This window comes from Pollachius pollachius, assembly GCF_949987615.1.
Source record: "Pollachius pollachius genome assembly, chromosome: 1".
NCBI lineage: Eukaryota > Metazoa > Chordata > Actinopteri > Gadiformes > Gadidae > Pollachius > Pollachius pollachius.
In genome coordinates this window covers 12,593,344-12,620,843 of record NC_136934.1, presented here as the reverse complement: position 1 = coordinate 12,620,843, position 27,500 = coordinate 12,593,344, and the positions used below count along the sequence as shown (strand labels likewise).

The 27,500-nt window shown below is 47.0% G+C and overlaps 1 protein-coding gene across 1 annotated transcript in view; it reads left to right on the top strand.

Annotated features, from left to right (window-relative positions):
- Positions 1–6,479: 6,479 nt before the first annotated feature.
- LOC307081679 (transducin-like enhancer protein 4) overlaps positions 6,480–27,500 on the top strand; it is a 32,951-nt gene continuing 11,930 nt past the window's right edge. Inside the window, exons 1-9 of the mRNA XM_079744935.1 lie at positions 6,480–6,923; positions 7,547–7,644; positions 9,661–9,724; positions 10,287–10,331; positions 17,055–17,117; positions 20,695–20,769; positions 22,231–22,432; positions 23,753–23,769; positions 27,488–27,500. The exon at positions 27,488–27,500 is cut by the window's right edge and continues 110 nt beyond it. Of these exons, the coding sequence (XP_079601061.1) occupies positions 6,879–6,923; positions 7,547–7,644; positions 9,661–9,724; positions 10,287–10,331; positions 17,055–17,117; positions 20,695–20,769; positions 22,231–22,432; positions 23,753–23,769; positions 27,488–27,500 (622 nt within the window). The 5' untranslated portion in view covers positions 6,480–6,878. The remainder of the gene's footprint in view (positions 6,924–7,546; positions 7,645–9,660; positions 9,725–10,286; positions 10,332–17,054; positions 17,118–20,694; positions 20,770–22,230; positions 22,433–23,752; positions 23,770–27,487) is intronic.

Sequence of the window (27,500 nt, the reverse complement as noted above, 5' to 3'; positions counted from 1 at the left end):
AAGCTATATTGGGAATATGTGTATTATTTTTGTGGTTCCCACCTGAGATTGGGAATCGTCCTGACCTTGGTCCTCACCAGCCAAAAATTGACTACCATTCTGATCTTTTAAGTGAATTTCATTCAAATACGTATGTATCAATATATGTCCCAGCTCTACATATACAGTCAACATATAAAAATGCATGTTTGCTTTATTATTTTTGACATTTGCATTCCGATCCCGTGTTGGTTGAGGCCCTAACTGAGTGGGACTAATTTGACATGCTAATGAGGCTGTACTGACAAACAGAGCCAGCTGGAGACCGGAGGAAATGATGCTGTCAGCAGTCAACAACACAAACATAGTTAACAGCTCATTTGTGTGCGTCCGTTTGCAGAGGTGACATTCTTTCTGAGGGAGAGAAAATAAACAACGGAAATAATCGGAGGAATAGCAGCGATAACAGTAAGCATGATTATGAATACATGTTGTAGGGGAATGGGGATTTATGCAAATGAGGAGAAAAAGGAAAAAGCGACGGAGGAGGGAATCTTGGCACGACGCCAAATGTGTTTGTTTTATCAAAACAAGACCATGTGGGGGTGATGGGTGGCACACCCCTACATAGTGGTATGCAATCACATGCATGCATGCTCACACACACACACGCACACACACACACACACACACACACACACACACACACACACACACACACACACACACACACACACACACACCCCCCACACACACACCCCCCCCCACACACACACACACACACACACACACACACATGCAGAAACAGCAATTGCCCTATGGTTCCTGCAAAATACAACCACTTCCTCCTCTAGTCTTTGTCGTGTGCTGTGTGGTGAGGAGACGAGGGTATTTGGGCAATCACAATGAGGGAGCGAATATGCTAAGCAGACAATCAGAGGTGTACCCCCCGGTGTTAAACAGCCAATCAGGGCTGTCCCTGTGTGCGTCGCCGGCTCGCGGGAGGCAGACTTTGTAGCGGTTAGCATCCAAAGCCCTGCCGCGTGTCTGATTAGTCTTTTAGGCTGAAGTGGGGTAGAGGAAGAGGAGGTGAAGACACCTCCTGCACTGGGGACAAAGAACAGCCCTGTGACGATCACAGTAGAGTGGGAACAGGGTTGCTCGGTGTATGACCCCCAGAATAATAGTTAGCTCCTCTGAGCTCATGGTAGAAGATGTGATTCTTCCACGTTCGCTGTACCGTTCGGGGGAGCTGACTATAACTATGACCCCCCCTACAATATTTTTACTACTACTACTTAACTACTAATGCACTTTTTAACCTTAATGGATGGGTTGGCTGTAAAACCGAATGCCCCTCTAGGACTAATATAAAGTAATAAAGTAATCTGAATCTGAATCTGCATCTGAAAGTGACGTGGTGAAAGTACCAGTAGTGACGGTGACAGATCAAAGATTTTGAATGGATAAATACAATTTAAAATATAGTATATATATATATATATATGAATATATGTATATTTATTTAGTCATTGGCGTTTTTATCTAAACTTACATACAGTGAATTCTTCTTTTGATAATATGGTTTGATCGGAAGATTAACATGATTTTTTTCAATATTTCAAAGTCATACATTTTCAGAAATTACATTGTCATCATTGTAGGAAAAATTCAGCCTTTATTGCCGATGGGCTATTTTATTGCTTGACACGACCGTGCCATCAGATTTAATCAGGTCTGGTATTCCATCCATCCCAATCCTAACTGAATGATCACGCGATAATAATTAGAATGTTGCTTAAAAAAATAATAAATATTGTAGACATCCATCTTCAGTATTCCTGAAGGTATTATGAAAAAATAATCTGTGGTGTGGACCGGGGGAGAACGCGCTACTTGCTATCCGTCACATCTGAGAGACACGCGCTCCTGTGTTGTCCTACACCGGTAACCTGTGGCAAGGTGAGCCGTGTGCACGCTTCACTGGGTGGAGACCAGCACGACTTTGAGCTCCAGATGCTGCCTGTCTCCGTAGAGCCGTTAACACAACAAAGACTATCCTTAACTGTCTCTGTGAAGACACACTGGGTCTGTGCCAACACGTACACACACACTGCATACACACACACAAACACACAAACACAAACTACACACACACACACACACACACACACTCAGACACACACACACACACCCTCACGCACACACTCGCACACACAAACCGACTACAAACAGTCACACAACCCCCCAGCATTTCCCTTCCGATTGCTTGCCGAAAACATCGAAAGGAAATCACCTACAGAGGTGTGTGTGTACGTGTGTGTGTGTGTGTGTGTGTGTGTGTGTGTGTGTGCGTGTGCGTGCTTCCTTCCCTGTCGGAGGAGACCTGCTTAGCCCCCCTCGCGCGAGCCCCCCGGTTGGAAGGGGGAGCTGTCGGGGATTAATAGCGTGTTAAAGGGGCAGTGGCGGGGGATTTACTCACATCTCCCTGTAATGAGCTCTGAGCGCCTGGCCCAGTGGTTAAAGCTTATTGGCAAATGAGTAGTTAGAGATTGAACCCTGTGCATTTGTGTACACATGTGCACACACTCACACACGTGCACACACACACAGACACACACGTGCACATGCACACATGCAGACCCAGACTAACACACATGCACTGCCAAGCAGGAAAAATATTACTCTTTGAGACCGGAATATTCTTGTTCTGCCTGTTCTGTTTTTTAGCCTTGTGGCACATCAGCCGGTGTTTAAAATTTGCCTTTTAGTGTCACCTTTAAAGAAAGGTAACCTTTATTGTCGTAATCACAACAAGTAAGGATATCTTTGTGTGTGTGTTTGGATGTCTGTGCGTAACGTAAATCTGATTTCTTTTGGGATAAATGAGAATGCTAACTGACTAATTTTGGGGAAGAAAAAGAACAGCTCACCATAAAGACACATACATCAAGATGGTGCAGATATGATGTCGCTTATTGTGGTCACATCATGATGGGCAACATTTAAAACCATGTCAAGAATCATACGACCTCTAGCCAAACAAAAATACTAATAATATGAATAATAATACATGCTATTCTGAGGAATACTCCGAGATTATATATGCAGCATGGCTGGCACCAGTGGGAACTGACTATGATAGTTGAGTGATCCTTGTGTGTGTTCTCTTCCTCCATTGTCATGTAGGCGAGGACAGAGACTGTGATTGTAAGGCCAGGGGCTAGATGCACTAATGGGGTGAAGGGTCTGCGTTCACTGGTGTAAAGTGCACGAATACATGCATTTCTTACAACTGGGTTGCAATCTCCAGGGTGTATTGTGTATCCAGAGGGAAGCACATATAGAACGCATACATAAGTATATATTCAGGGCTGTTTGACAAGGAGGAAGGCAGAGTGAGATAGAGAAAGGGGGATAGAGAGAGAAGGAGAGAGAGAGAGGAGAGAGAGAGAGTGAGCGAGAGAGAGAGAGAGAGAGAGATAGAGAGAGAGAGAGAGAGAGAGAGAGAGAGAATGAAAGAGAGAAAGAGAATGAAAGAGAGAGAACGAGAGAGAGAATGAAAGAGATTGAAAGAGAGAGAGAGAGCGAGAGAGGAGGAGAGAGAGAGGTGGTGAAATTACACATGTAGGTGCTGATCGCTATTTGGGATCAGGGCGCTAAGAGAGATGTCAAGTCTAATTCTTCTTGCCATCCCCCAGCCCACTCCTTAACACACACACACTCACACACACACACACACACACACACACACACACACACACACACACACACACACACACACACACATACACACACACACACACACACACACACACACACACATGCACACACACACACACACACACACACACACACACACACACACACACAAATGCACACACACGAACATGCACAAACACGCACACATACACAAGCTCACACAGCCTCATCCAAAAACACACACGAACACACACACAGACACACACACAGACACCCACACACACATATAAAGGCTTATAAACACACACACACAAAAAACACACGTCCTTGTCAGGGCCGTCTCCTCTGCTCCTAATCCTCTCCCCCCACCCCACCCCAACAGATAAACCACTCTTCGCTACCCATCTAGTCTCCAAATCCTCTTGGCCAATCTCCCGTGCATCAGCTGCCAAATAAAGTTTCTCTTTAGAAAAAGAAGAGAGGACACAAAAAAAAACAACCAAAGCCTGGCTGTTGAGTCGCGGCGGCGACGGAGGCGGCGGCGGCGGCCGAGGTGGCGGTGAGCGAGCGAGCGAGCGAGATGGCGGAGATGGCAACCCTCGTGTGGAAGCCAATAATCCTGCTGCCGCGGCTTCAGGTGCGCGGCGGCCGGCGGTGATTGACAGGCCGGCGATATGAGGCCCTCGCCTCACTTGACATTTGGGTTTCATAAGGTCTGGAACAAAAGGCAGGGGCAAAATAATCAGAGAAGGGCGCAGGCAAATAAACCTGTTTATTCCTGCTCCGTCGACCCACACCCCACCCCCTCACTACAGGCCCTCCCCCCGCCCCCATCCCCACCACACACCCACCCACACACCCACCCACTCCTCCTCCTCCTCCTCCTCCTCCTCCTCCTCCTCCTCCTCCACTAGCCGCCCACATCGGCAGCTCCTTGGGTGGAGGGAGGGACAGTGAAGGAGCGATGGGGTGGGTGGGTGGGGATGGGGTCGGTGGGGGGGGTGAGCAATATATTACCTTCGCCGTGCCTCGGCGGATTCACGCGCGACGACAGCGGGTCACTTTAGCCCCGGTGCTTACCGGAGATATTAGTTGGTGTGGGAGGGAGATAAAGATGTGTGTTTGAGCGGCGCCGAGGTGTGTGCGCAGGGCGCCGTGTGTGCAGTGGTTCGGATAAATAAGAAAGGATACATAGAGACAGAGGAAGAGAGAGAGAAACAGTGTAGAGTATAGAGAGGGGGTGAGGTGTGCCGTGCCGTCCCCGTTTTGCATGTTGCACTTAACCTTTCATAATTGTGTGTGTGTGTGTGTGTGTGTGTGTGTGTGTGTGTGTGTGTGTGTGTGTGTGTCTGTCTGTGTGTGTGTGTGTGTGTGTGCGTTCGTGCTTGCGTGCATGTGTGTGTGTGTCTGTATTTGTGTGTGTGTGTGTGTGTGTGTTGCTGTAAAAGGGAGAAATTAAGAGAGACATAAATAGAGAGATGTCAAGCAAGTGAGAAAGTAGCGACCGCTTAGAACAGGGATTCTGATTATTTCTTTATTAACAGACACATTTATGTTATTTTGGGTCAAATACATATTTTTTTATAAAGATAAGTTTAGTCTATTCTAATATTTTCTATTCCAAGTGGAGACACTTTCGTTGTGTTGTTTATCACAGACTCGATGGATCCTAGAGGCCAGAACAGAAAGGCTTTCTATCCTTTTGTTTTAATGAAGATCGTAGGTATGGAAGTAGATGAGACGGATAATACATATAATAGCTTAAATAAAGCAAGACATTTGAATGCATAATTTAGGATTTATAACAATTAATTATATGTGACCTTTAATTTATGTTTTTGAGACTGGGTTAAACACAAAAGTATATTATTGATCCATTGAGATATTAGCACAGTAGTTCTCAGCTGTAAAAAAAACAATACATATATAAATAAATAAGTAAAATAGATAAATGAAAAGCATAATTATATTTAGATGTATCCATAGGCCTGTCTACATACATACATAAAGTAGGGAAACTTCTTATGTAGCTTATATATTACGTATATTGTATTACAATGGTAATACATTAGGTTGTTAAATAAGAGCTGTGATAGTTTCATAATGCTCAACCATGCATAAATAGTATGCCTATAATGAGGCATACCCTTTTTTTTCAACGACTTTAAAAAAAATCCACCCAATTAGCTGCAATGTGCTGCAATACAATAATCAATGTATAAAATGTATTTTATGTGAAATATGGTTTGAAACTGTGAAAGGTTTTTTATGTCATAAACAAATTCCTATATATTTTTTAACGTAGGTGTTAAGGAATGTTTTAAATTGTCTACCAGTGGACAAAGCCCCACGTGGGGTGTCCGTATAGATGTAGCCTTTTAAATGCTATTGGACAAAATCCTGATGATTGGCAATATAATAGAGAGAAGTCTGTGTTTTGGACTGTTGCCATTGGCTGCCGTTAATGGTTGCTCCGCCCTAAAGACAACCCATCACTGGGTTAGATTTGCGCGGAGACGTCGGGAAGCTGTAGTTCTTTACAACGCAAATATCCGTAGTACATAATCTAGGCTAATGTGAATAAAACTACACCTCCCGACGTCAAGACTGAGGCGCTCCAACAGTTATGGATCTGTAATTGCATTCATACGACTGGGGTTTTCTATATTTGGTTTTGTATGGTCGAGCGCTACAGTCAGTGAGGTTCACGGCGCTGGTGGGATATTATTGACTATCGAAGACTATCGGAAATATCTGTTTATATTCACCTGACCACAGGACGCCATGGAATTGCTCGCGCGCGGACAAATAGGTTTTTACTTGCCGAACGAATTATAGGAAAAGCGAATAATGCGCTTTAGGAATATTTAAAGGTCTGATTAGTTGTTGTTGTTATTTGTTATTGTCACGTATGTCTCCCTAATTCGCAGGAAGTAAGTCGAAAGCAAATTTAATTATTGGCTCGAGACGATCCGTGCATTTGGTATGTCATGAATGAACTTTATCAGTTTGATTAGAATGACGTCAAATCAAAGGTTGACGCTCGTTCCTGAAATCAAAGAGCGGTCCTAGTACAACGTAGACTGCTGGTCGCATACTGAAACCTCGTTACGCACGAAAAAAAAAGACCGACGTGCTTCATCTATCTTTAATTTTATTTATTTTTTTGCTGTGGAGGAACTTTCTCGCTTATTCCGATGATTCGAGATCTGAGCAAGATGTATCCCCCGGCACGGCACCCGGTAAGTTTGTCTGCTGTAGGCTGTAGGCTATTGTGTTGTAGCCTACTATTGTATAAGGTGAAATCCAGTCAGTTAAATGTCTGCCCTGCGAGGCGACCCAGAGCGTAATTAGTTTGAATCAAGTTCTCGTGCCATCGCGCGCTGAAACGGACAAGTACGCTCATTGTCACACTGCCCCATCTGAATGTGTGTGTGTGTGCGCGCGCGCGCGTTCATGTGTGTGTGCGTGCGTGTGTGAGCGCGTGGGTGTTTGTGTGTGTGTGTGTCTGTGTGTCTGTGTGTGTGTCTGTGTGTGCGTGTGCGTGTGTGTGGGGGGGTGTTTGTGTGTGTGTGTGTATTTGTTTTTGTGTGTGTGTGTGTGTGTGTGTGTGTGTGTGTGTGAGAGGGAGAACGAGAAAGGTGGAGTGTGTGTGTGAGAGAGAAGAGGGGAGTGTGAGCGTGTGTGCTAGGCTATCGGTATGTGTGTGGGTTTACCAAAGAACATATTAAGTAAACAGCATCAAAAGCTATTTGCAGCGGCCGTTCTCCCCCCACGGTGTTTACTGTGACATTGATCCGAGGAGTGTTGTGTTTAGCCTCGCCCTGACACATTGATCGGACGCTTCCCGTTCTTCCTCCCAAAGATCCCCCACCAGCCTGGGCAGCCGTTCAAGTTCACCATAACAGAGTCCTGCGATCGCATCAAAGACGAGTTCCAGTTCCTCCAAGCTCAGTATCACAGGTACAGCTCACCCTGCTCTCACCTTCCTCTACTTCCGTTTCATTGCAGAATGAAAAAATGAATCTGCTTTTCTAGACGTTTCTTGTGGAAACGTATAGGCGTTACTTCCCTCCGCTCTGAACGTTGCCATTTGTTCTATATTTATTCTGTCACTCATTTCGGCCGAGGTTGCGGGATGCCGCTGATAGTCAACATGTTATCTCCAGGCAATCTGTCAGTAGCGTGTACCTCATGTGAAGCAAATGGATAGATGCATAGACACGTCTCTCTCCCTCTCTCTCCCTCTGTCTCTGTCTCTCGGTCTCTCTCACCATTTCTCTTACCCTCTGTCTCTGTCTCTCCCTCTCAATCTCTCTACCTCTCATTCTCTGTCTCTGTCTCTGTCTCTCCCTCTCTGTCTCTCTCTCTGTCTCTGTCTCTCTCTCAGCATTTCTCTTCCCCCCCTCTGCCTCTCTGTCTCTCTCATCCCCTCCCTCTCATTCTCCGTCTCTCTGTTTCCATCTCTCTCTCTCTCTCTCTCTCTCTCTCTCTCTATCTCTCTCTCTCCCCCTCTGTCTCCCCCTCTGTCTCCCTCTCTCTCTCCCCCTCTGTCTCCCTCTCGGTCTCTCTCTCTGTCTCTCACACCATTTCTCTCTCCCTCTCTGTCTCTCTGTCTTTCTCTCGCACTCTCTCCATCTCTCTACCCCCTCCCCACTTTTTCTTGGAAGCAAGTGGCGTAAAAAAATGTGTGTGTATATATATATATATATAATTTTTTTTACAAGACACAATGAACTGTGAAATATTTGTCTCCGGGGGCAGTAAAGCGTGCAGAGACATAACGGGCATCTTCGCCACTTCGCCGCGCGGTAATTATCGTCCAATCACCTGCGGAGAGGAGCCTGTGTGCTGTTGGGCGCCATAATCCCATGGTTGAGCGAAGCAGACCCTCTCTAAATCAACCTATGTCTGCTGCATGTGTAATGTTGTGGCGACCTCCCCCCTCCCCTCCCCTCCCCTCCACACCCACATCCATGCACACACACACATACACACGCACACACACACGCGCACAAACACACAATCAAACATACATACAAACGCACACGCACACACACACAGACACGCACGCACACCTCAACCAATGCAATTTTTCTCCAGCCTGAAGAAGGGCTTAACCTGAGCTTCATCATTTATTTAGCGAACCCCCCAGGTGGTAAAGGTGGGTCAAGTAATTGACACATCCTGCTGTATATATTACAGGGGAGGGAGGGCGCTCTTCTTCCGCCCCGCGTTTGGTTTTTCGATGCACGGATGGGATGTCATTCACGTCACGTGCGCAAACCCAAGATAACTTTCTTTCTCAACTTCTGAATGTATCATTTTTTATTGTTATTATTTTAGATGGTCTTTTTTAACCACTGCAAAAGCATTTGTAGATAATCATTTTAATAGCTTGAATATAAATATAATGCATCTTAGGTGAATTTCATTCACAAATAGGCCACTTTCACATTGAAAAGAAATTATGCATATATATCTGCTATATAATCGCATAACGTTGCAAATCTAATGTTAGTCTTGCCTAATTCACCTTTAATCTAATTTGATGAAAAGCTTTTATGGTATACTGAGACTGCTAACTAAGGTTTCAAACATTTAGATGTGAGAGGTTTGCTGTGAACACACTTGTAACAAGAGCTGTGACAATTTGGACTGGAAAGCCTTGTTGTTATAGTGTCTGGACAAGTATTGATCCATTTTCTTTAGTCTTAAGTACATTTTTAGAGTAGTATATCTAGCCAAAATCAATATGTATGTAATATTATATCCAAACAAGCTGTTTGAGCGCTGAACATTTTGAAGAATCTTTAGCCTACGTCATTAACAAATGAATATACATATACACATATATAGATCCTTTGTTATTTAATATTATCTATGTATTCATAGCTGTGTGTATGTTTATTTACGTGTGTTTTTGTGTGTTTGTGTTTGTGTGGGATCACTAACACGGTTTTGGTTTTCTGTTTGCAGTCTGAAATTGGAGTGTGAGAAACTGGCCACGGAGAAGACAGAGATGCAGAGACACTATGTCATGGTGAGCTGCATGTACTGGTCTGAGTGTGTGTGTGTGTGTGTGTGTGTGTGTGTGAGTGTGTGTGTGTGTGTGTGTGTGTGTGTGTGTGTGTGTGTGTGTGTGTGGGTGGGTGCATGCATGTCTGTGTGCAGGTGAGTGTGTTTCAGTGTGTGCATGCGTGTGTGGGTGACCGCATGTCTGACTTTGGGCATGAGTGCACCTGTCTATATATTTTGTGTTTGTGTGTGCGTTTGTGTATGTGTGATTGTGAGTGTGTTTGTTTGAGTGTGTGTTTGTGTATGCATGTGTGTGGGTGACCGCATGTCTGACTTTGTGCATGAGTGCACATGTCTATATATTTTGTGTTTGTGTGTGCGTTTGTGTATGTGTGATTGTGAGTGTGTTTGTTTGAGTGTGTGTTTGTGTATGCATGTGTGTGGGTGACCGCATGTCTGACTTTGTGCATGAGTGCACATGTCTATATATTTTGTGTGTGTGTGTAATTGTGTGTTTCCTGCCTTCTACAAGACAGAGACACCAACTTGTGGTTTGACATGTCTGTACGTCTTTTTCACTTCCTCAGTATTACGAGATGTCCTACGGACTCAACATCGAGATGCACAAGCAGGTACGCCTCTCGTCTCCCATGCATGCCGGGGAGGGTGGTGTGTTGGTTCATCGAGGACTCACCTGAGCACCATGATTTAGTCCACGGTTATTGAGAGGAATCCTTGATGTTGCTTGCACGCGGAACCCAGTTTTTCACGTTTCGGAAAAATCATTGTCTGTGTGTGTGTTAATCATGGATGGCTGTTGTACAACAAGAATGGACTTGACTTGATTTTACACTACTGCATAGTTTTACTTATTGTTGTTCAGCCCAGGTAGAAGATTGACTTGAGGTCTCGTAGAACTTTGAGGTCAAGCATTGCAATGTGTTAATAACACAGAAAGACTGCCGGCACATTAACTCAGTCATAGGACGGTTATACTTCTAGTTCCCTTTTTTCACTTTCAAGTGGTTTCTATGAGCATATATACATTCCATGATTCTGTGTACATGGGGTCCACACATACATGGAATTAAGTGTTTCCCTGTGTTCACAACAAGTCACCATCTTTTACTGTTTAGCCAATCAATGGGCATGTCAAAGGCCATGGTTTTATCTGTTCTGTTAGGAATTATAATTGTTTGCCGATAAGCTATTACAGTGTGTGGTGTGTGTGTGTGTGTGTGTGTGTGTGTGTGTGTGTGTGTGTGTGTGTGTGTGTGTGTGTTTGTGTATGAACGTGTCTTCACAATCTGCAGAAGTCAATCCCAATTTAGTTTTGAGTGTGCTTGGGCGCCAATGTGCACGTTTAAAGTGTCTGTGTAATTGTGTGTGTCTGTGTGTATGGGGGTGGGGGGTGGAAGGTGTTCAGGCACCAACACAACTATACTGGTGCACCAATCAGAATTATGTGTTGATATATTGGATACTGCCGCTACAAATCCTACTCTGATGTGCACTGCTGTCCCACATTTGTGCATTGCGTTACTATTGATGTTGATCTCGCCATTGTGTAACTACCTGCTTAAGTGTGATCTTTCCTGCAGGTGTGCGTGTGTTTGTGTGTGTTTGTGCTACTGTGTGAAAGTGATAGAGGGAGAGTGATACTGGGAAAAAGAGAGTGATAAAAATAGAGGGAGAGAAAGAGGGAGGAAGACAGATAGAGGAAGAGTAATACAGGGAGAGAGTTGGGGAGAGAGAGATAGAAGGAGACGGATAAAGGGAGAATGATAGAGGGAGAGAGATGGAGGGGAATAGAGGAAGAGAGGGAAAGAGAGAGACAGACAAATGGAGAGTGATAGAGGGAGAGAGATGGAGGGGGATAGAGAATGAGAGGGATAGAGAGAGACAGACAAAGGGAGAGTTATAGAGGGAGAGAGATTGAAGGGGGATAGAGGGATAGAGGAAGGGAGTTATAGAGGGAGGGAGATAGTGGTATGGAGAAAGAGATTGAGGAGAGAGAGAGATAGAGGGATTGAGAGAGAGAGAAAGCAAGTGGATAAGAGAGAGATGGAAGGAAGCGTGCCACGGCCTTGTGAGGAACACAGTGTCTTCTGTCAGGGAAATAAAACCAAAACCCAAAGGACAGTGAATCTTTATATTCCGCCAGCACTCTGTTTATGTAACTGTGTGTTTGTGTGTGTGTGTGCAAGCGTTTGTTTGTTTGTGTGTGTGTGTGTGTGTGTGTGTGTGTGTGTGTGTGTGTGTGTGTGTGTTGGTGTTAACGGGGCTGTGTGTCAGTTTGGTTAATTCAGTTAAACGATGCATGCAGAACTTCAAATTGATGTGTGTGTAAAGATGTGTGTGTATGTGTGTGTGTGTGTGTGTACACATGTAGTTCTTACCTTATGTGTAGTTAGTATGTAAGAAACACCCGTTGATGTAACGGTGCAAGTGTGTGCACTTTTGTCAGTCAGTAGAAACGTGTGCAGGTTGGTGTGTGTGTGTGTGTGCGTGTGTGTGTGTGTGTGTGTGTGTGAGTGTGTGTGAGTGTATGTGTGTCTTAACCACGGAAACAGTGCAGCTTTGTATAGCTGACTGATAGGATGCTGTGATTGAGAGAGAGAGAGAGAGAGAGAGAGAGAGAGAGAGAGAGAGAGAGAGAGAGAGAGAGAGAGAGAGAGAGAGAGATCCAGCAGAGCTAAAGCCCTATTAAGGCAATCAGCCCCAGCAACCAGGCGCTCTGCCAATATTGCTTGTTTAGCATTTTCTCAGGGTAATAGGCCCATTGATTTCTGGCTCTGCTCGCTGTCTTTTATTTACACAGAAGGGCCCTAGTGCCCCGGGACCGTAATGTACCAACTCTCGTTAAAGAGATATTGACTTGCACACAGGGTAAGGATGTATGTGTGTGTGCGTGTGTGTGCACGTGTGTGTCTGTGCGTGTGGGTGCTTCTCTGTGTGCACGAGGGGGCGGTGGGGGCGTTAAAGAGGCAGGAGTGTTTCCAGGAGTAGCACATGGAATTGAGCCATGATAAGACAGCTAATCAATTCCAAATTAGTGGGGTGGAGAGAGAGAGAGATAGAGAGAGGGAGAGAGAGAGAGAGAGAGAAGAGGGGGAGAGACAGAGGGAGAGAGAGAGAGAGACAGAGAGAGAGAGAGAGAGAGACTAACAGAGATAAAGACCGTGGTAAAGCAATTACTAATGAGTTCTGATGACTGAAACCGGATATGTTTTCATCTGGGTCTGACAGGCCATTTTAATTAAACACTCTGATTATCCTCTTTCTATCCTTCTTTATTTCTGACCTTTATCCAGCGCTGTTGTTGTACTCAGTACTTACAGAATTAATGTCTAATATTCCTCCACCGGGCAAAGGAAATATGATGGCATAATCAGCTCTTGACGTTATTACAAAACACGCCCGACCTTAATTTACTTATTCTAATGGACAATTACAAATGATGTAGCGCCGCAGAATATGGCTTCGGGGAAAAGGCTTCGGGCGGAGGTTTGTTTCGGCCGCTTGGCGTGCGCAACGAGCTGGCCACTCAAAGCACTACAGCCCATAATCCACAGACGCTGCAGCGTGGTAACTGGAGACAAAATCCATAAAGAAAGTAGTTTACTGGCTCATTAAGGGTGTCGTCAGCGGTGGCCTTCCCCCTATTTACCCTTCCTCGCTCCCCCGCTCGCTCTCTACTTCCTGCCATGCCTCTCATCCTCTCTCGCCCTCTCTCTCTCCCTCTGTCTCGCTCTCTCTCCCCATAACTAACTTTGTCTCCTTCCACCACCACGCCGACGGAGTAGAGGGCCTCTTACGACAGGTCCATTAGGTGTATTGGCTGGGCGGTGAGGAGGGCTGCTGATGCGGTGCTTACGCTGCTTCAACCGGGAAGACGGACGCGCCCATCGATCGGGGAGTCAAACTCCTCCGCTGTCTCCCTGAGGCCCCACCTGACCTCGGTCTGTCTCAGAGGGAGCCGGAGATGGAGGAGTGGGAGGTGGAGGAGGAGGAGGAAGGAGGGGGGGGGGGGGGGGGGGGTCCTTCTTGAGGAAAGGAAACGCTTCTCTGCTCGAGTCTTACTTTGAGTCTATTCTTGCCGGGAACACCGCGCTCTAATTCATGGTTACACTGACGCAAGGGTGATACTGAATGACATCTTTCGAGCTCATTTTTCGTTGTTTCTGAACCGTTTTCAGAGAGATGATGATACAGACACCGAGTTGCTTCCACAAGGTAGCAGCCGCCGACGGTCCTTGATAAAAATGCTACATCCTTTCACATTCATGCCGGGACCCAGTCGCTGTGGATTCCAAGGCGGTTCATGGCCCTGTTTTTTTGCAGGATGCAGCGTTGTCCATGTTGATGAAGACTGAGCAGTGTGGCACGTCGTCCGTATCAAAGATAATGAATGCAGTGATGTGCAAAGTGCCAAGTCCTCTGAGTGCCTTCCCACTCAAGTCCGTGGCAGTGTGTCTGAAGAGTTAATAAGGCTTTAAGCTTAAGTGGTGCCTCAGAGTCTTTTGTCTAGCCAGTCCTCTCCATGCAACCCTGTTTGAGTTGCAGCGTTATTTCACACTTTGACTCGTTCTCGAAATGCCTTTTTTTTTTCCCTCGCTCTCTTGCTTTCTTCTTTGTCTTCATGAGTGATGCTGAATATGAACAATATTCCAAACCTCATTTTCTAGTCCATACCACCATCAGATTTTACCTGAGACTTTTCTTTCTCACCATCGGGATCCATTCGGCCAGTCATTTGAGATGGTCCTACACCCCTCCCGATGCAGGGCTGTGTTTCGGTTTAAAAGGGTTTCTTTGGCGCAGGTGTGCGTGGGTATAGTAATTATTCATTCAAGTACAGCTCAGGGACTGAGGGGATGGGGCCAGGCGCCCCGTGCGTCGGTCCAGTTGGCCGTCATCTCCTTAACTACCAGGCCTTCCTGCTGTCGATCATCCTGTTCATGCATAACGATCAACTCCACAAGTTACTGGCCCATTGAGAAAATTCTGTTGGATGATTGTTCGAGAGGGTAATGTCGTTATGTCCCAGTCGTGTACGACCAATTATGTCAGCTGGGCTTCTACAGCATTTCGGATGCATCATTTGTTACATCCTGAGAAGATTCAATGATGGGTAACCTCGAGACTGAGCATAGCACAAATAGGGCAGCTAGCCAAGAACGGGGGTCAGAGATCATTCCCTCGAATAGTATTTGAGAGGAAGCTTTTATTGTTCTGTAATGATCGACAATCTGCTCTTTAAAAATAAATGAATTGCTTTTCCAGCTTAAAATAACTTGACACTGCAGTGTCTGTGGGCTTAAAACGTGATTCCCTGACAATATGTATAGATGTTTTTAATCTTGAGCGGATGGAATGTGTCTCATCCGTTGATTTGTTGGGTGTGTGTGTTTGTGTGTGTTTATGCATGTTTGCATGCATGTGTGTTTGTGTGTGTGTGTGTGTGTGTGTGTGTGTGTGTTTGTGCCGTTGTGCACATTCCTTTTAAGCCTGAAATGCACTTCTAGCCCTCCCTCTGGAGCAGTGATTCAAAAGATCATGATCAAAATAATGAAATAGATCAATGGAGTCAATGGAAAGGAGAGAGAAGGAATGGAGAGAGAGAGAGACATGGCGTCTACATTCTTATAACATATATTCAGTAAAAATATCTCCAGAAGACACAGCTGTGTGTGTGTGCTTATGTGTGCCTGTCTGTCTGCCGTCTATTAGCAGTGCTCCTTATAGACATCTGTCTCGCTCTTGACTTTGTTAAACCTGTAGTGGGCGTTCTTCCCTCTGATCTACTGGTGCTGCTTACACTGGTACCAGACGTCAACGGCATCCGACTCCATCTAACAAAGCCCACCACTCACTTCTGCTCCCGGCTCCCCTCCTGTACAAATCAGAATCATCCATTCATGTCACTTGAACCGCTGGGTGACACGCTCCTGTCTGCGTTTAGAGTTAACGCCGTCTGCCTACCGCTGTCTGTCTGCCTACCGCTGTCTGTCTGCCTACTGCTGTCTGTCTGCATACCACTGTCTGCCTACCGCTGTCTGTCTGCCTTCCGCTGTCTGTCTGCCTACCACTGTCTGCCTACCGCTGTCTGTCTGCCTACCGCTGTCTGTCTGCCTACCACTGTCTGCCTACCGCTGTCTGTCTGCCTACCGCTGTCTGTCTGCCTACCGCTGTCTGCCTACCGCTGTCTGTCTGCCTACTGCTGTCTGCCTACCGCTGTCTGTCTGCCTACCACTATCTGCCTACTGCTGTCTGCCTACCGCTGTCTGTCTGCCTACCACTATCTGCCTACTGCTGTCTGCCTGCCTACCGCTGTCTGGCTGCCTACCGCTGTCTGTCTGCCTACCACTATCTGCCTACAGCTGTCTGCCTGCCTACCGCTGTCGGTCTGCCTACTGCTGTCTGCCTGCCTACCGCTGTCAGCCTACTGTCTGCCCGCTGTCAGCCTACCCCTGTCTGCCTGCTGTCTGCTTACTGCTGTCTGCCTACATCTGTGTCATCATCCAGGCTCGTGTGTTGTTCCTTGGCGCCACCTGTGCTGCAAAGGCGGTCTGAATCCCAACTCTACACGACCCGTGTCGTGTCTTAAACCAGCTCTTCTGGTCGTGGGTTCTCCCAGCTTCAGCGGAGACAGGGCAGAGAGCCCTCGTACGCCGCCAGGTCGGGCTCTGTGTGCTCGAAGCACAGCAGGTTGACAACGCAAACACAAAAAATCAGCTAACGGCTCAGAGAGATCGGCCTCTTTGGACTGCACTGAGATCCTATTGGTTGGCCCGTTATGCCGTGCGGCGTACGCACACAGATGTGTTTGTGAGCGAAGCATTGGACGGTGTGAATAACGTATTAAACCTATGGTCGACAATGCCCTGTGGTGGTGTGGTGGTGTGGTGCTGTTTATGGTGGTATAGGCTGTGCTGTCCATAGAGGCCCATACATGGCTCTTATATACAGGCTTGGCTGTAAGTCTATTTGTGTTTTTTCCATAAACAGCGAATCATGTCACTGATGGTAGATATAGAGAACATTCATGTTCAATATGAGCACCAACATGTCATTTCATCAAACGGTGCAGCAGTAAATATGTGGTACAGGTGGTAGGACTGCTACTGATCACACTGTGTTGACCCTCACAGCATCCAAGCTTTCATCACGTTTATTCAAATGTCAAATGATTCCCTGCCAATGTGTATGACAGCCTTTATTGAATGTTGGTCTCTCTCTCTCTCTCTCTCTCTCTCTCTCTCTCTCTCTCTCTCTCTCTCTCTCTCTCTCTCTCTCTCTCTCACTTTATATCTCTCTCTTACTCCCTCTCTTTCTGTGTCTCTCTCTTCCAGGCGGAGATCGTCAAAAGGCTGAATGCCATCTGTGCTCAGGTCATCCCGTTCCTCTCTCAGGAGGTAGGAGGGCAAAACACTGCCACCGCTTGCAAGATGGTGGCTGTCAGCAAGAGAAAGAGACATACAAAGAAAGGAAGGAAGGGAGAGAGGGAGAGGGAGAGGGAGAGGGGCGGAAGGGAGGTGGGATGAGGGAGGAAGATATGAGAGAGGGCGAGTGGAACTGACAGACATGCAGGCAGAGTAGAGGGAGAGCTGTGCGGTAGATTGTGTATTGTAGTGTGAACACTCGTGGAAACCCGTACGCATACGCACACATACGCACACATACGCAAGCACATGCACGCAGATGTATGCACGTACATACACACACACACATATAGATACCACATACACACACACACACACTCACACACACATACATGCATACACACAGACAGACAGACACACACACACACACACACACACACACACACACACACACACAGTGTACACATCCACAGATTATCCCAGGCTTATCCTCCCAGCTTGGGATAGAGAGATATGGCCTGAACTTATTAAATGTCTCCCACTAACATATGCAGAAGCCAGCGGCTGAGCGTGTCGGAGGAGATTATTTTGTGTTATTGACTTGTCTACGCACACACCTCTGTGTGTGCGTGTGTGTGTGTATGGGTGGGTGGGTACACAGTGGTGGTGGGGCTCCTATTTACATGTGTGCCTATTTGTTTTAAGATACACTGTGAAAATAGCAGGTGAGATAAGCGGGTTGGATTCAGTTTGTGTTACATGGCTTGCATCTTCTGTGTGTGTGTGTGTGTGTGTGTGTGTGTCTGTGTGTGTGTGTGTGTGTGTGTGTGTGTGTGTGTGTGTGTGCAGGCGTATTTGTGCGTCCCTGCTTGTTTATGCTTGTGTATGTGTCTGTGTGTGTTTGTGTGTGTGTGTGTGTGTGTGTCTCCTAATCCTTCCTCAGTGGATTAGGAAGTGTGTGTGTCTGTGTGTGTGTGTGCGTGTGTGTGTGTGTGTGTGTGTGTGTGTGTGTGTGCACATGTATATATATATATATATATATATATATATATATATATATATATATATATGTGTGTGTGTGTGTGGCTCCTAATCCTTCCTCGGTGGATTAGAAAGTGAATATGTGTGTGTGTGTATAAGGGTGGGAACAGCAGAGTGAGTGTAGGCTCCCCTCCAGATTAGCTACGGATTAGCAGGGATTATGGTGGATGAGGAATAATGGCATTAGACTGTGGCTGGGCTACACAGGCCCCAGAGCCCACAGGAAAAACATGCATTGTTTTTTTCCCGGCTTTGTTTGGTGTGTGGTAGATTCTGTGAGAGTGTGTGTTGCTGTTTTTGTGTGTGTGTCTGTGTGTGTATTATTTTTTTTACAGAAGGATATTCTGACATAACTCTGTTTTTATTCATGTGCTACAATAGAAATGACGATCTGTTAAGATGTATTAACAGAATTATGAAACATTGGTAAAAAAAATTAGAGCAATATAGGGATTATTGATTAGTAATAATAATTATCAACAACTTTGTTGTTGGTTTGTAGGATGTATGTGTCTTGTGGATGTGCGTGTATATGTGTGTGTATGTGTATGTGTGTGTGTGTGTGTGTGTGTGTGTGTGTGTGTGTGTGCGTGCGTGCCTGTGTGTGTGTGTGCGTGTGTGCATGTGTGTACGTGTTATTGTAGGTGTGCATGTGTTTGTCTGTGGGTGTGCTGCGTGCGTGTGTGTGTGTGTGCGTGTGTGAAACACGTGGTCAGACAGCGCTGGGGCTCAGTCGGTCAGGTTCATTTTCACACCTGATAAAGCCTTTGATCTGTGCCATACTTTGATGTCGAGCTTACGGATGTATCTGCCTGCCTCACCCGGCTTCCCTGGTCTGAATCACACACTCCTACCTGGGGCTGAATTTACTTCATCTTAGCCTCTGTATGTCTGTCTGTCCGACAGCCTCGCTGCCTGTTTATCTGTCTTCTCTCACGCTCTGCACTCATCTCTGACTCTGTTTCAATTGCCATCTCTTTGTATTGTTTTTCATGTATATTTTGTCCGCAATATTCTCACTTCTCACAATGTATTTTCACTTCTCTGTATGGGGGTTAGATTTGCCTTTTGAGAGCATTTTTGGAGTTTCTTGTTCTTTTTCTGTCACCACATACGCAGTTGATTTAGGATAAAACAAAGGGGGACATTTTCTTACATCTTTCCTTCGATACATACCTGACCAACGAGGAAATATCCACCGACAAAATAAATCATATTTCTTCAATTTCTTTGTGTTCATAGTACACAAAGCAAGAACGCTTTTTTACGAAACCCATTTACATCGAAGGTGTTAAAATATTGCTCAGCCCAATCTAATGTAAACATCCATGCTTCCATGTTTTCATGATTTATTATTGTTCAGTTATTCCTACAGATGAAGTATAGTCTTTTCGTAGAAGGTCTAAAAAAACACTTGCCTCCCTCTGACCTTTCTTGATATTTTTTTTCCCTCTCCATTACCCTCTCCCCCCCCTCCCCTCACACCTCCTCTCTCCCCTTCCCTCTCCCCCCCTCCCCTCACACCTCCTCTCTCCCCTTCCCTCTCCCCCCCTCCCCTCACACCTCCTCTCTCCCCTCCCCTCTCTCCCCCCCCTCCCCTCACACCTCCTCTCTCCCCTCCCCTCTCCCCCCTCCCCTCACACCTCCTCTCTCCCCTTCCCTCTCTCCCCCCCTCCCCTCACACCTCCTCTCTCCCCTACCCTCTCTCCCCCCCTCCCCTCACACCTCCTCTCTCCCCTACCCTCTCTCCCCCCTCCCCTCACACCTCCTCTCTCCCCTACCCTCTCTCCCCCCCCTCCCCTCAAACCTCCTCTCTCCCCTTCCCTCTCCCCTTCACTCTCTCCCCCCCTCCCCTCACACCTCCTCTCTCCCCTACCCTCTCTCCCCCCCTCCCCTCACACCTCCTCTCTCCCCTACCCTCTCTCCCCCCCCTCCCCTCACACCTCCTCTCTCCCCTACCCTCTCTCCCCCCCTCCCCTCACACCTCCTCTCTCCCCTACCCTCTCTCCCCCCCCTCCCCTCAAACCTCCTCTCTCCCCTTCCCTCTCCCCTTCACTCTCTCCCCCCCTCCCCTCACACCTCCTCTCTCCCCTACCCTCTCTCCCCCCCTCCCCTCACACCTCCTCTCTCCCCTTCCCTCTCCCCTTCCCTCTCTCCCCCCCCTCCCCTCACACCTCCTCTCTCCCCTATCCTCTCTCCCCTCACACCTCCTCTCTCCCCTTCCCTCTCCCCTTCCCTCTCTCCCCCCCCTCCCCTCACACCTCCTCTCTCCCCTTCCCTCTCCCCTTCCCTCTCTCCCCCCCTTCCCCTCACACCTCCTCTCTCCCCTACCCTCTCTCCCCCCCTCCCCTCACACCTCCTCTCTCCCCTTCCCTCTCCCCTTCCCTCTCTCCCCCCCTCCCCTCACACCTCCTCTCTCCCCTTCCCTCTCTCCCCCCCTCCCCTACCCTCTCCTCTTTCCACTTTCCCCTCTCTCCTCCACCCCTCTCTCCATCTTCTTCCCCCTTCTCCCCCTCTCCCTCCTATCTCCCCATCTCCCCCACCCCCTCTACCTGTGTGATGTCTGCAGCACCAGCAACAGGTGGTTCAGGCTGTGGAGAGGGCCAAGCAGGTCACCATGGCTGAGCTCAACGCCATCATTGGAGTGGGTATTTTTACACGTACATCAGTAGGTGCAATATATATACCCGCATGCACAAACGCACGCACGCACACACATGCACGCACATGCGCACATGCATTTGAACATCCGCGCACACACTCATAGGAAGGAGCGCACGCACATACACACACTCATACGAACGCACACACGCACAGTCGCATACGCACACACAGACACATTTAGAAATACACACAAGCGCACACACACACACACAAACACACACACAAATGTAGAAGCACATACAAGCACACACACACAGACACACACACACACAAACACACACTTGCAAGCATGCATGCATGCACACACTCATACGTCCACCAAAATCCTATCATGGAAGGAAGGTTCAGGGTAGATCAGAAGCAATTGTAAATGTATTCAGTGGTTTTTCGTATCCGCCAACACCTGCAGACGTGGAATAGCTAGGTAATAGCTTGAAGATTTTCTGAGCATGCGTCCACTTAATGCCTAGACACATAAATGCAAACACCCACAATAGCACTGCGGCGCTTCTTTCTTATTCTGCTGCTGCTTCTAAATCATAAGCGGTGTGAACATTTCAAAAGTTAAATAACTTTAAAGTGACAACTGAAATTAATTCAGCATCAGAAAATGATTCCATGAAATCCATTTCAGTCTCACGTACAACTTTAGAACACAGCCCTACAATTTCAGTCTTTTGAAGAAAGAGTTAATTAGCTTACTTTGAGATGTACAGTATATTAATACATGTTTAGACGTTTTCCTGACATGGTGTATGTTAGAAGTAGTGGATACATCCCTCTGTGGTAAGTTATGGATATTAAACGCTTTTAGATCCTTTTGCCCATCACTTTAAAACATGCCGACCTGAAACAAAACAAGGGAAAACAAACGGCGCGGCAGGGCATCGCAGTCTGCAAACTGCGCAGTACATCTGATCATAAGGCTCCACAACAGAACTAGAATCAGGGCGGAGAATGAGCGTAAGGGCAGCAGGAACCAGCAGGAAAGCAAGATGCATCGGACCAATTATGGGGGGAAGATGAAGTGAGGAGGTAGGCGAGCGCGGGTGAAACGTGTTGTTGTGGGAGATCGATGGCCGCCTGGAGTAGGCTCTTCGTTTTCATCAGCGGCTGTCACCGTCTGTGTGTCCTTTCGCAGGCTCACGGGACAGTTTCTGCTTATATAAGTGCTGCTTCTCAATTTTTGTATGTGTGCACTGTTATGTGTACAACGCTATGTATGTCATGCTGTTTCTGTGGGCTGCTTATGTTTACCATTCTGTGTCTGTGTCTGTGTGTGTGTGTGGTGCGTATGTGTATTTGGTCTGTGCGTATTTTGTATTTTGTGTGTGTGTGTGTGTGTGTGTGTGTGTGTGTGTGTGTGTGTGTGTGTGTGTGTGTGTGTGTGTGTGTGTGTGTGTGTGTGTGTGCGTGCGTGCGTGCGTGCGTGCGTCCCCAGCACCAACAGCTCCAGGCCCAGCAGCTGTCCCACAGCCATGCTCTGCCCGTCCCGCTCACCCCTCACCCAGCAGGCCTCCCGCCGGGCCTGGGCCCTGGTGCGGGCCCCGCCAGCCTCCTGGCTCTCACCTCCGCCCTGGGACACCAACTGCCCCTGAAGGATGAGAGGAAGCACCTGGACAGCAGTGCAGAGCACCAGAAAGGTACAGCCAGCGCCCCCTACAGTGTGTCTTCTCTCTGGGGGAGGACATTGTGGATGGGAACGCGTGTGAAGTCTGCGCTGTCATTCTCCCCCAGTGCCTCGACATATCTTTTAGTCTACTCAGTGGCTCTTAATCCCCTTGCACAAAATAATTAGCTCTTCGCTTTATACTTGTATGTTAGTATATATACTTACTTAATGGTATGAAGAGGGTATTCAGATTGAATTTGTTTCATTAAGGTGGAATTATTCTACAATGATTCATAACCCATTAAACCAAACACATTTGGAGACATTGTCCCAGAACTCCCTGCAATCCCTCAATACCCTTGGGGGTACGGGAACAGTGGACCAGAAGACAACGTTACGTGGGCGCGGGGGGGTAAAGCCGGCACAACATGAAAGCCTGGGTAATAAAGAACGCTCTGCGGCCCCAACAAGACATGAGGAGGTTCATGTGTTCACACCTGATGTGCGGCGCTACACGACAGCACTCCGTCTGTTATCGTGACACCCGGTGTAGAGGACACTACGCCTGTTCCCCGTAAAACAGAAGAAACACTAGCACCAAGTGTCGTGACCAAACGCTCGCCATAAGTGAGGCGATCGCCAACGAACGCACACACGTGCCGCATGTCATTGTCTACTGTCGCTGTCACAGTGATCTACTTTAGTGCGAAAGGGAGGGCCGTCAAGACAGGAATGGCAAGGACAGAGGGAGAAAGAATGGCGCTCTCTAATTACTCGCTTACGGCGCTGAAACCCGTGTTTTTTTTTCCGAAAGCTGTCAACTTGGTATAGAGTAGCTAGCACAGCTGCTACCTAAGGTGACACTTACACACCGCTAAATGACTGGATCAATAGCATGTTCATTATTAACTGTGTCCCTGGATGGATGTGTGTGTCTGTGTGTATGTGTCTGTGTGTGTGCCTTAGTACAGGTGAAGGTATGTGTGTGTGTGTGTGTGTGTGTGTGTGTGTGTGTGTGTGTGTGTGTGTGTGTGTGTGTGTGTGTGTGTGTGTGTGTGTGCGTGCTTGTGTGTGTGCCTGCGTGACTGTGTGGGTATGTGCGTGTGTGTGTGCATGAGACTCAGGCCACCATTTGTATAAAAGCGGGGGCGGGAGAAGTGATCGTTGCTCTGTTTGTGATGTGCATTTCCTTGTGTGGATGTTGAGTAAACAGCGAATGCTTCCAACCCACTATAATTCACTCTTTGTTTTTGCATTGCTTTTCCCTCTTTCTCTCCTTCCCTTGCTCGCCCTCTTTCCCTACCTCTCCCTCTCTCCCCCTCTCTCGTTTTCCCTTCCTACCACTTCTCAGATAGAGACTCAGTTAAGGTAAGTCAGTTTAAAAAATTGCACGTTCACTGATGTAAACAAATGTCTGTATTGTTCCCGCAATGAGATATCTGCTTTCACATGATTAGAATTAGGGATTTCAGTGGTCGACGAATTAAAAGACAAATAGACTCTATTTTGTGATTAGTAATCTGAGCGTGGAAGATAACTACGGATGGACCAATTTTTTCCTTTTAGTAATTATTTCCTTAAGGGCTTTTATTTCTCCTAATTCAAACATTTGGTTTGTTGAATACTCAATGAGCTGCTGCTTAGCATTCTTTTATTCGACTAGAACAGCCTCGGCTCTGCTTGTAAGCTCAACACATGCTCTCATTCTCTCTCATTCTCCCTTTCTTTCTCCCACACACAGACACACACGCACGCTCACCCGTAGACACTCACACGCACACATATGCACACACACACACACACACACACAAACACACACACTAATGTACACAAAGAGAGAGAGAGAGAGAGAGAGGGCGAGAGAGACAGATGGAGGGAGAGAGAGGAAGAGAGAGGGAGAGAGAGAGAGATGGAGGGAGAGAGAGAGGTAGAGAGAGGGAGACAGAGGGAGAGAGAGAGAGGGAAAGAGAGAGAGAGTTTAGGCGTGTGTCCTCTCGTTCTTTGGCGCAGGCAGGAGGAATGTTTGCTATCTGCAGCCCCCCAGGTAGTCCTATCCTCCTCCACACACTCCCTCCGAGCTGTAGGCACCATGATGGAAGCGATTAGCACTGTGTATGTGTGTGTGTGTGTGTGTTTGTGTGTGTGTGTGTGTGTGTGTGTTTGTGTGTGTTTGTGTGTGTCAGAAAGAGAGAGAGAGAGAGAGAGGAAAGGAAAGAGGGAGGAAGTGTGTGCGAGCGAGAGCACATGTGTGCTTGTCAGAATTCACAGCTTGGGATAGAAAAACCAAAATGATGAATGCCTTTCATTAGTGCACCGAGAAAACACACACACGTACGCACACACACACGTACACACACACACACGCTCACCCACGCATACACACACACACACACAGTCACACACATACACATACACACATACACACACACACACACACACAGGCCCGCGCTGACTAGAACACACACATAGCAACACACACAAACACTCTGACTAGAACACACAGGGAGAAACACACACACGCGCGCGCGTACACAGAGCTTGTCTTTTACATGGCAGCCAGCAGTCACTCCTCATGAAACCAATAAGCCCCTTGTCAGTGGCCTACAGTTGCCTTGGCAACGGGCCACTGGGTACGGCATGTGTGAATTGCATGAACATCTGTGCCTTAATGTCCTTGGCATCTGCACCTTGAGCTCTGACAAAGGTGCGGGGGCGTGGGGGGCGTGTCTATGGCTCTCCAGCCACTTAGGCTGCTGAGACCTGACTCTCAACAGGCGTACGCAGTTAGGCCTAACGAGGAACTAATTAACTCCATCTGCCAAAGAAAAAGACATTAATTTGATAGATAATATTAGATGGATGGATAGATGTTTTTTGCAGCTCATTAGCTGGTAGTAGTCTACAAAAAATTCTGTCTTTGTGCTCCTCAGCAAAACACCACACGCATGAACGTTAGCTGACGGTGTATCTGCGTCACACAACACAATTTGGAATAATCACTGTGCATGACGGCGTTCATGAACATGAATGCGATGAACAATGGAATTATAGATCTGTGCGAACAGTAGAAGAGGGGTTTACACAGGTGCTGAAGTCTTGGGGACGTCTGTAGTCGTCATGCTATCAGGTTTAGGGTTATCTAACTGTTCCGTGCTGTGTTTTGCCTAGAATTCCATGCAGTTTAGTGGAGTTTAGCTGTGTATTAGTTTGAGCACCGGATAGTGATGACAACAAACAGAGCCTCAGATATAGGATTAGACAATTTAACAAGAGATTAGACCCTAAGACTACGTATGTGTGTGTGTTTGTGTGTGTGTTTGTGTGTGTGCATGCATGTCCGTGTGTGTGAGGGAGGGAGCATTCATGAATGTGTTTGTGTGTGTGTGCCTATGTGTGCCTGTGTGTGTGCGGGCGTATGTGTATGTTTGCCTCTCGTGTACACACACAAACACGATTGTACAGCTTGGGGCTGTATGTAACAAAAAGGGACAGCGAGATTAAAGACGGTTTGGACAGAATACTTTCTTCTTATCTTGTCTCCAAGGAAGCCAAGCGAGAATCTGATTGTTTGTCCATCGAGTAATCGTGGCATTGGCTGCATTCAGCGAACTTAACCAGGCACGCAGGGGTATTTTACACCGCCTGTTCTACAGCCACCAGAAAAAAACATCACAGTAATTTCACATGCCCACCTGTGCATGCACGCGTGCACACACACACACACACACACACACACATACAGACACACCGAGACAGAGATAACAATAAGTCTGCTGCCAGGGGCACCTTCTTCCCTTGGCCTCTGTGGAAATATTAATTTGCTCTGGTGTTATGGGGCGATATAATCAGCAGCCACACTCATCTAATGAGGCTGCAGAGAGTGTTGGATAGAGAGAGAGAGAGAGAGACAGAGAAATCGAAGATGAGAGAGTTCAATCTGTTCTGTCTCACTCAGAGAGGGCAAAGTACACACAGCTTAGACAGGTGTGCGTGTGTGTGTGTAGCCACCTGTGGTTGCTTAAACACATGTTTACACATACACACAGCACGTATGCCTCCACACACCCAAACGCTTAATACACATTTATACACACACAAGGGACTAACAGACGCACACACGCAAGCATACACACACAGACACACACACACACACACACACACACACAGTTGTGCACACACACAGACACATACATCGCATTAGTAAAAATCATCACCTACTCATAGGGGTAACACAATCCCAATGCACACACGCACACCTGAGGTCACACATGCATAGTACATAGGGACACATACATACAAGCACACACACACACACACACACACACACACACACACACACACACACACACACACACACACACACACACACACACACACACACACACACACACACACTCATTCATTCACCCTCCCCTCCCAACCTTGCCATCAACCCTTGCAGCTCCACAAAGGGCAGTAGAAAGGTTAGAGGCGTGAGTTAGTGGAAAGGTCGAGCTAAAGGTCCTGCCTTATTTTCCTTTTGCCTTCCTGTCAAACCAACGGGTCAGAGAGGCTTTCCAATGAGCGAGAGAGAGAGAGAGAGAGACAGAGAGAGACAAAGAGAGAGAGAGAGAGAGTACATAGTAAGGGAGAGAGAACATGCATAGTAAGAGGGACAGAAAGTCAGAACAAGATGAAGCAAGAGAGAAGAGAACAAGGTCAAGTGAATCACTATATATACATATATATATGTGTATGTATGTATATATATATATATGGAATCCTCATGGCTAATCCTGACTTCCTGCCTCAGGTTTACCCGGTAGCACAAATGTTTGCCCTTACATTTCTTGTCAGAATTAAGGCTCATATGATTAATTTCATTAGAGATAATCCATCCTGTTTACGGATGAGGATACTGTGTTTCACTCAGGTACAGTGATGTTTTTTTCTCCCGCCAAAACCCAGTTCAGTAAAAAGGAAACAATACACAAAAAGAAACCATTGTAGCCAAAGTTCAATTCCTTCTTGTATGTTTGTTTGGAAACCCCTGCACTAATCCCTTGTCCTCCCCTGTCCTCAACCATCCTGACCTCTCCCCCTGCAGAGCTCGTCGGTGT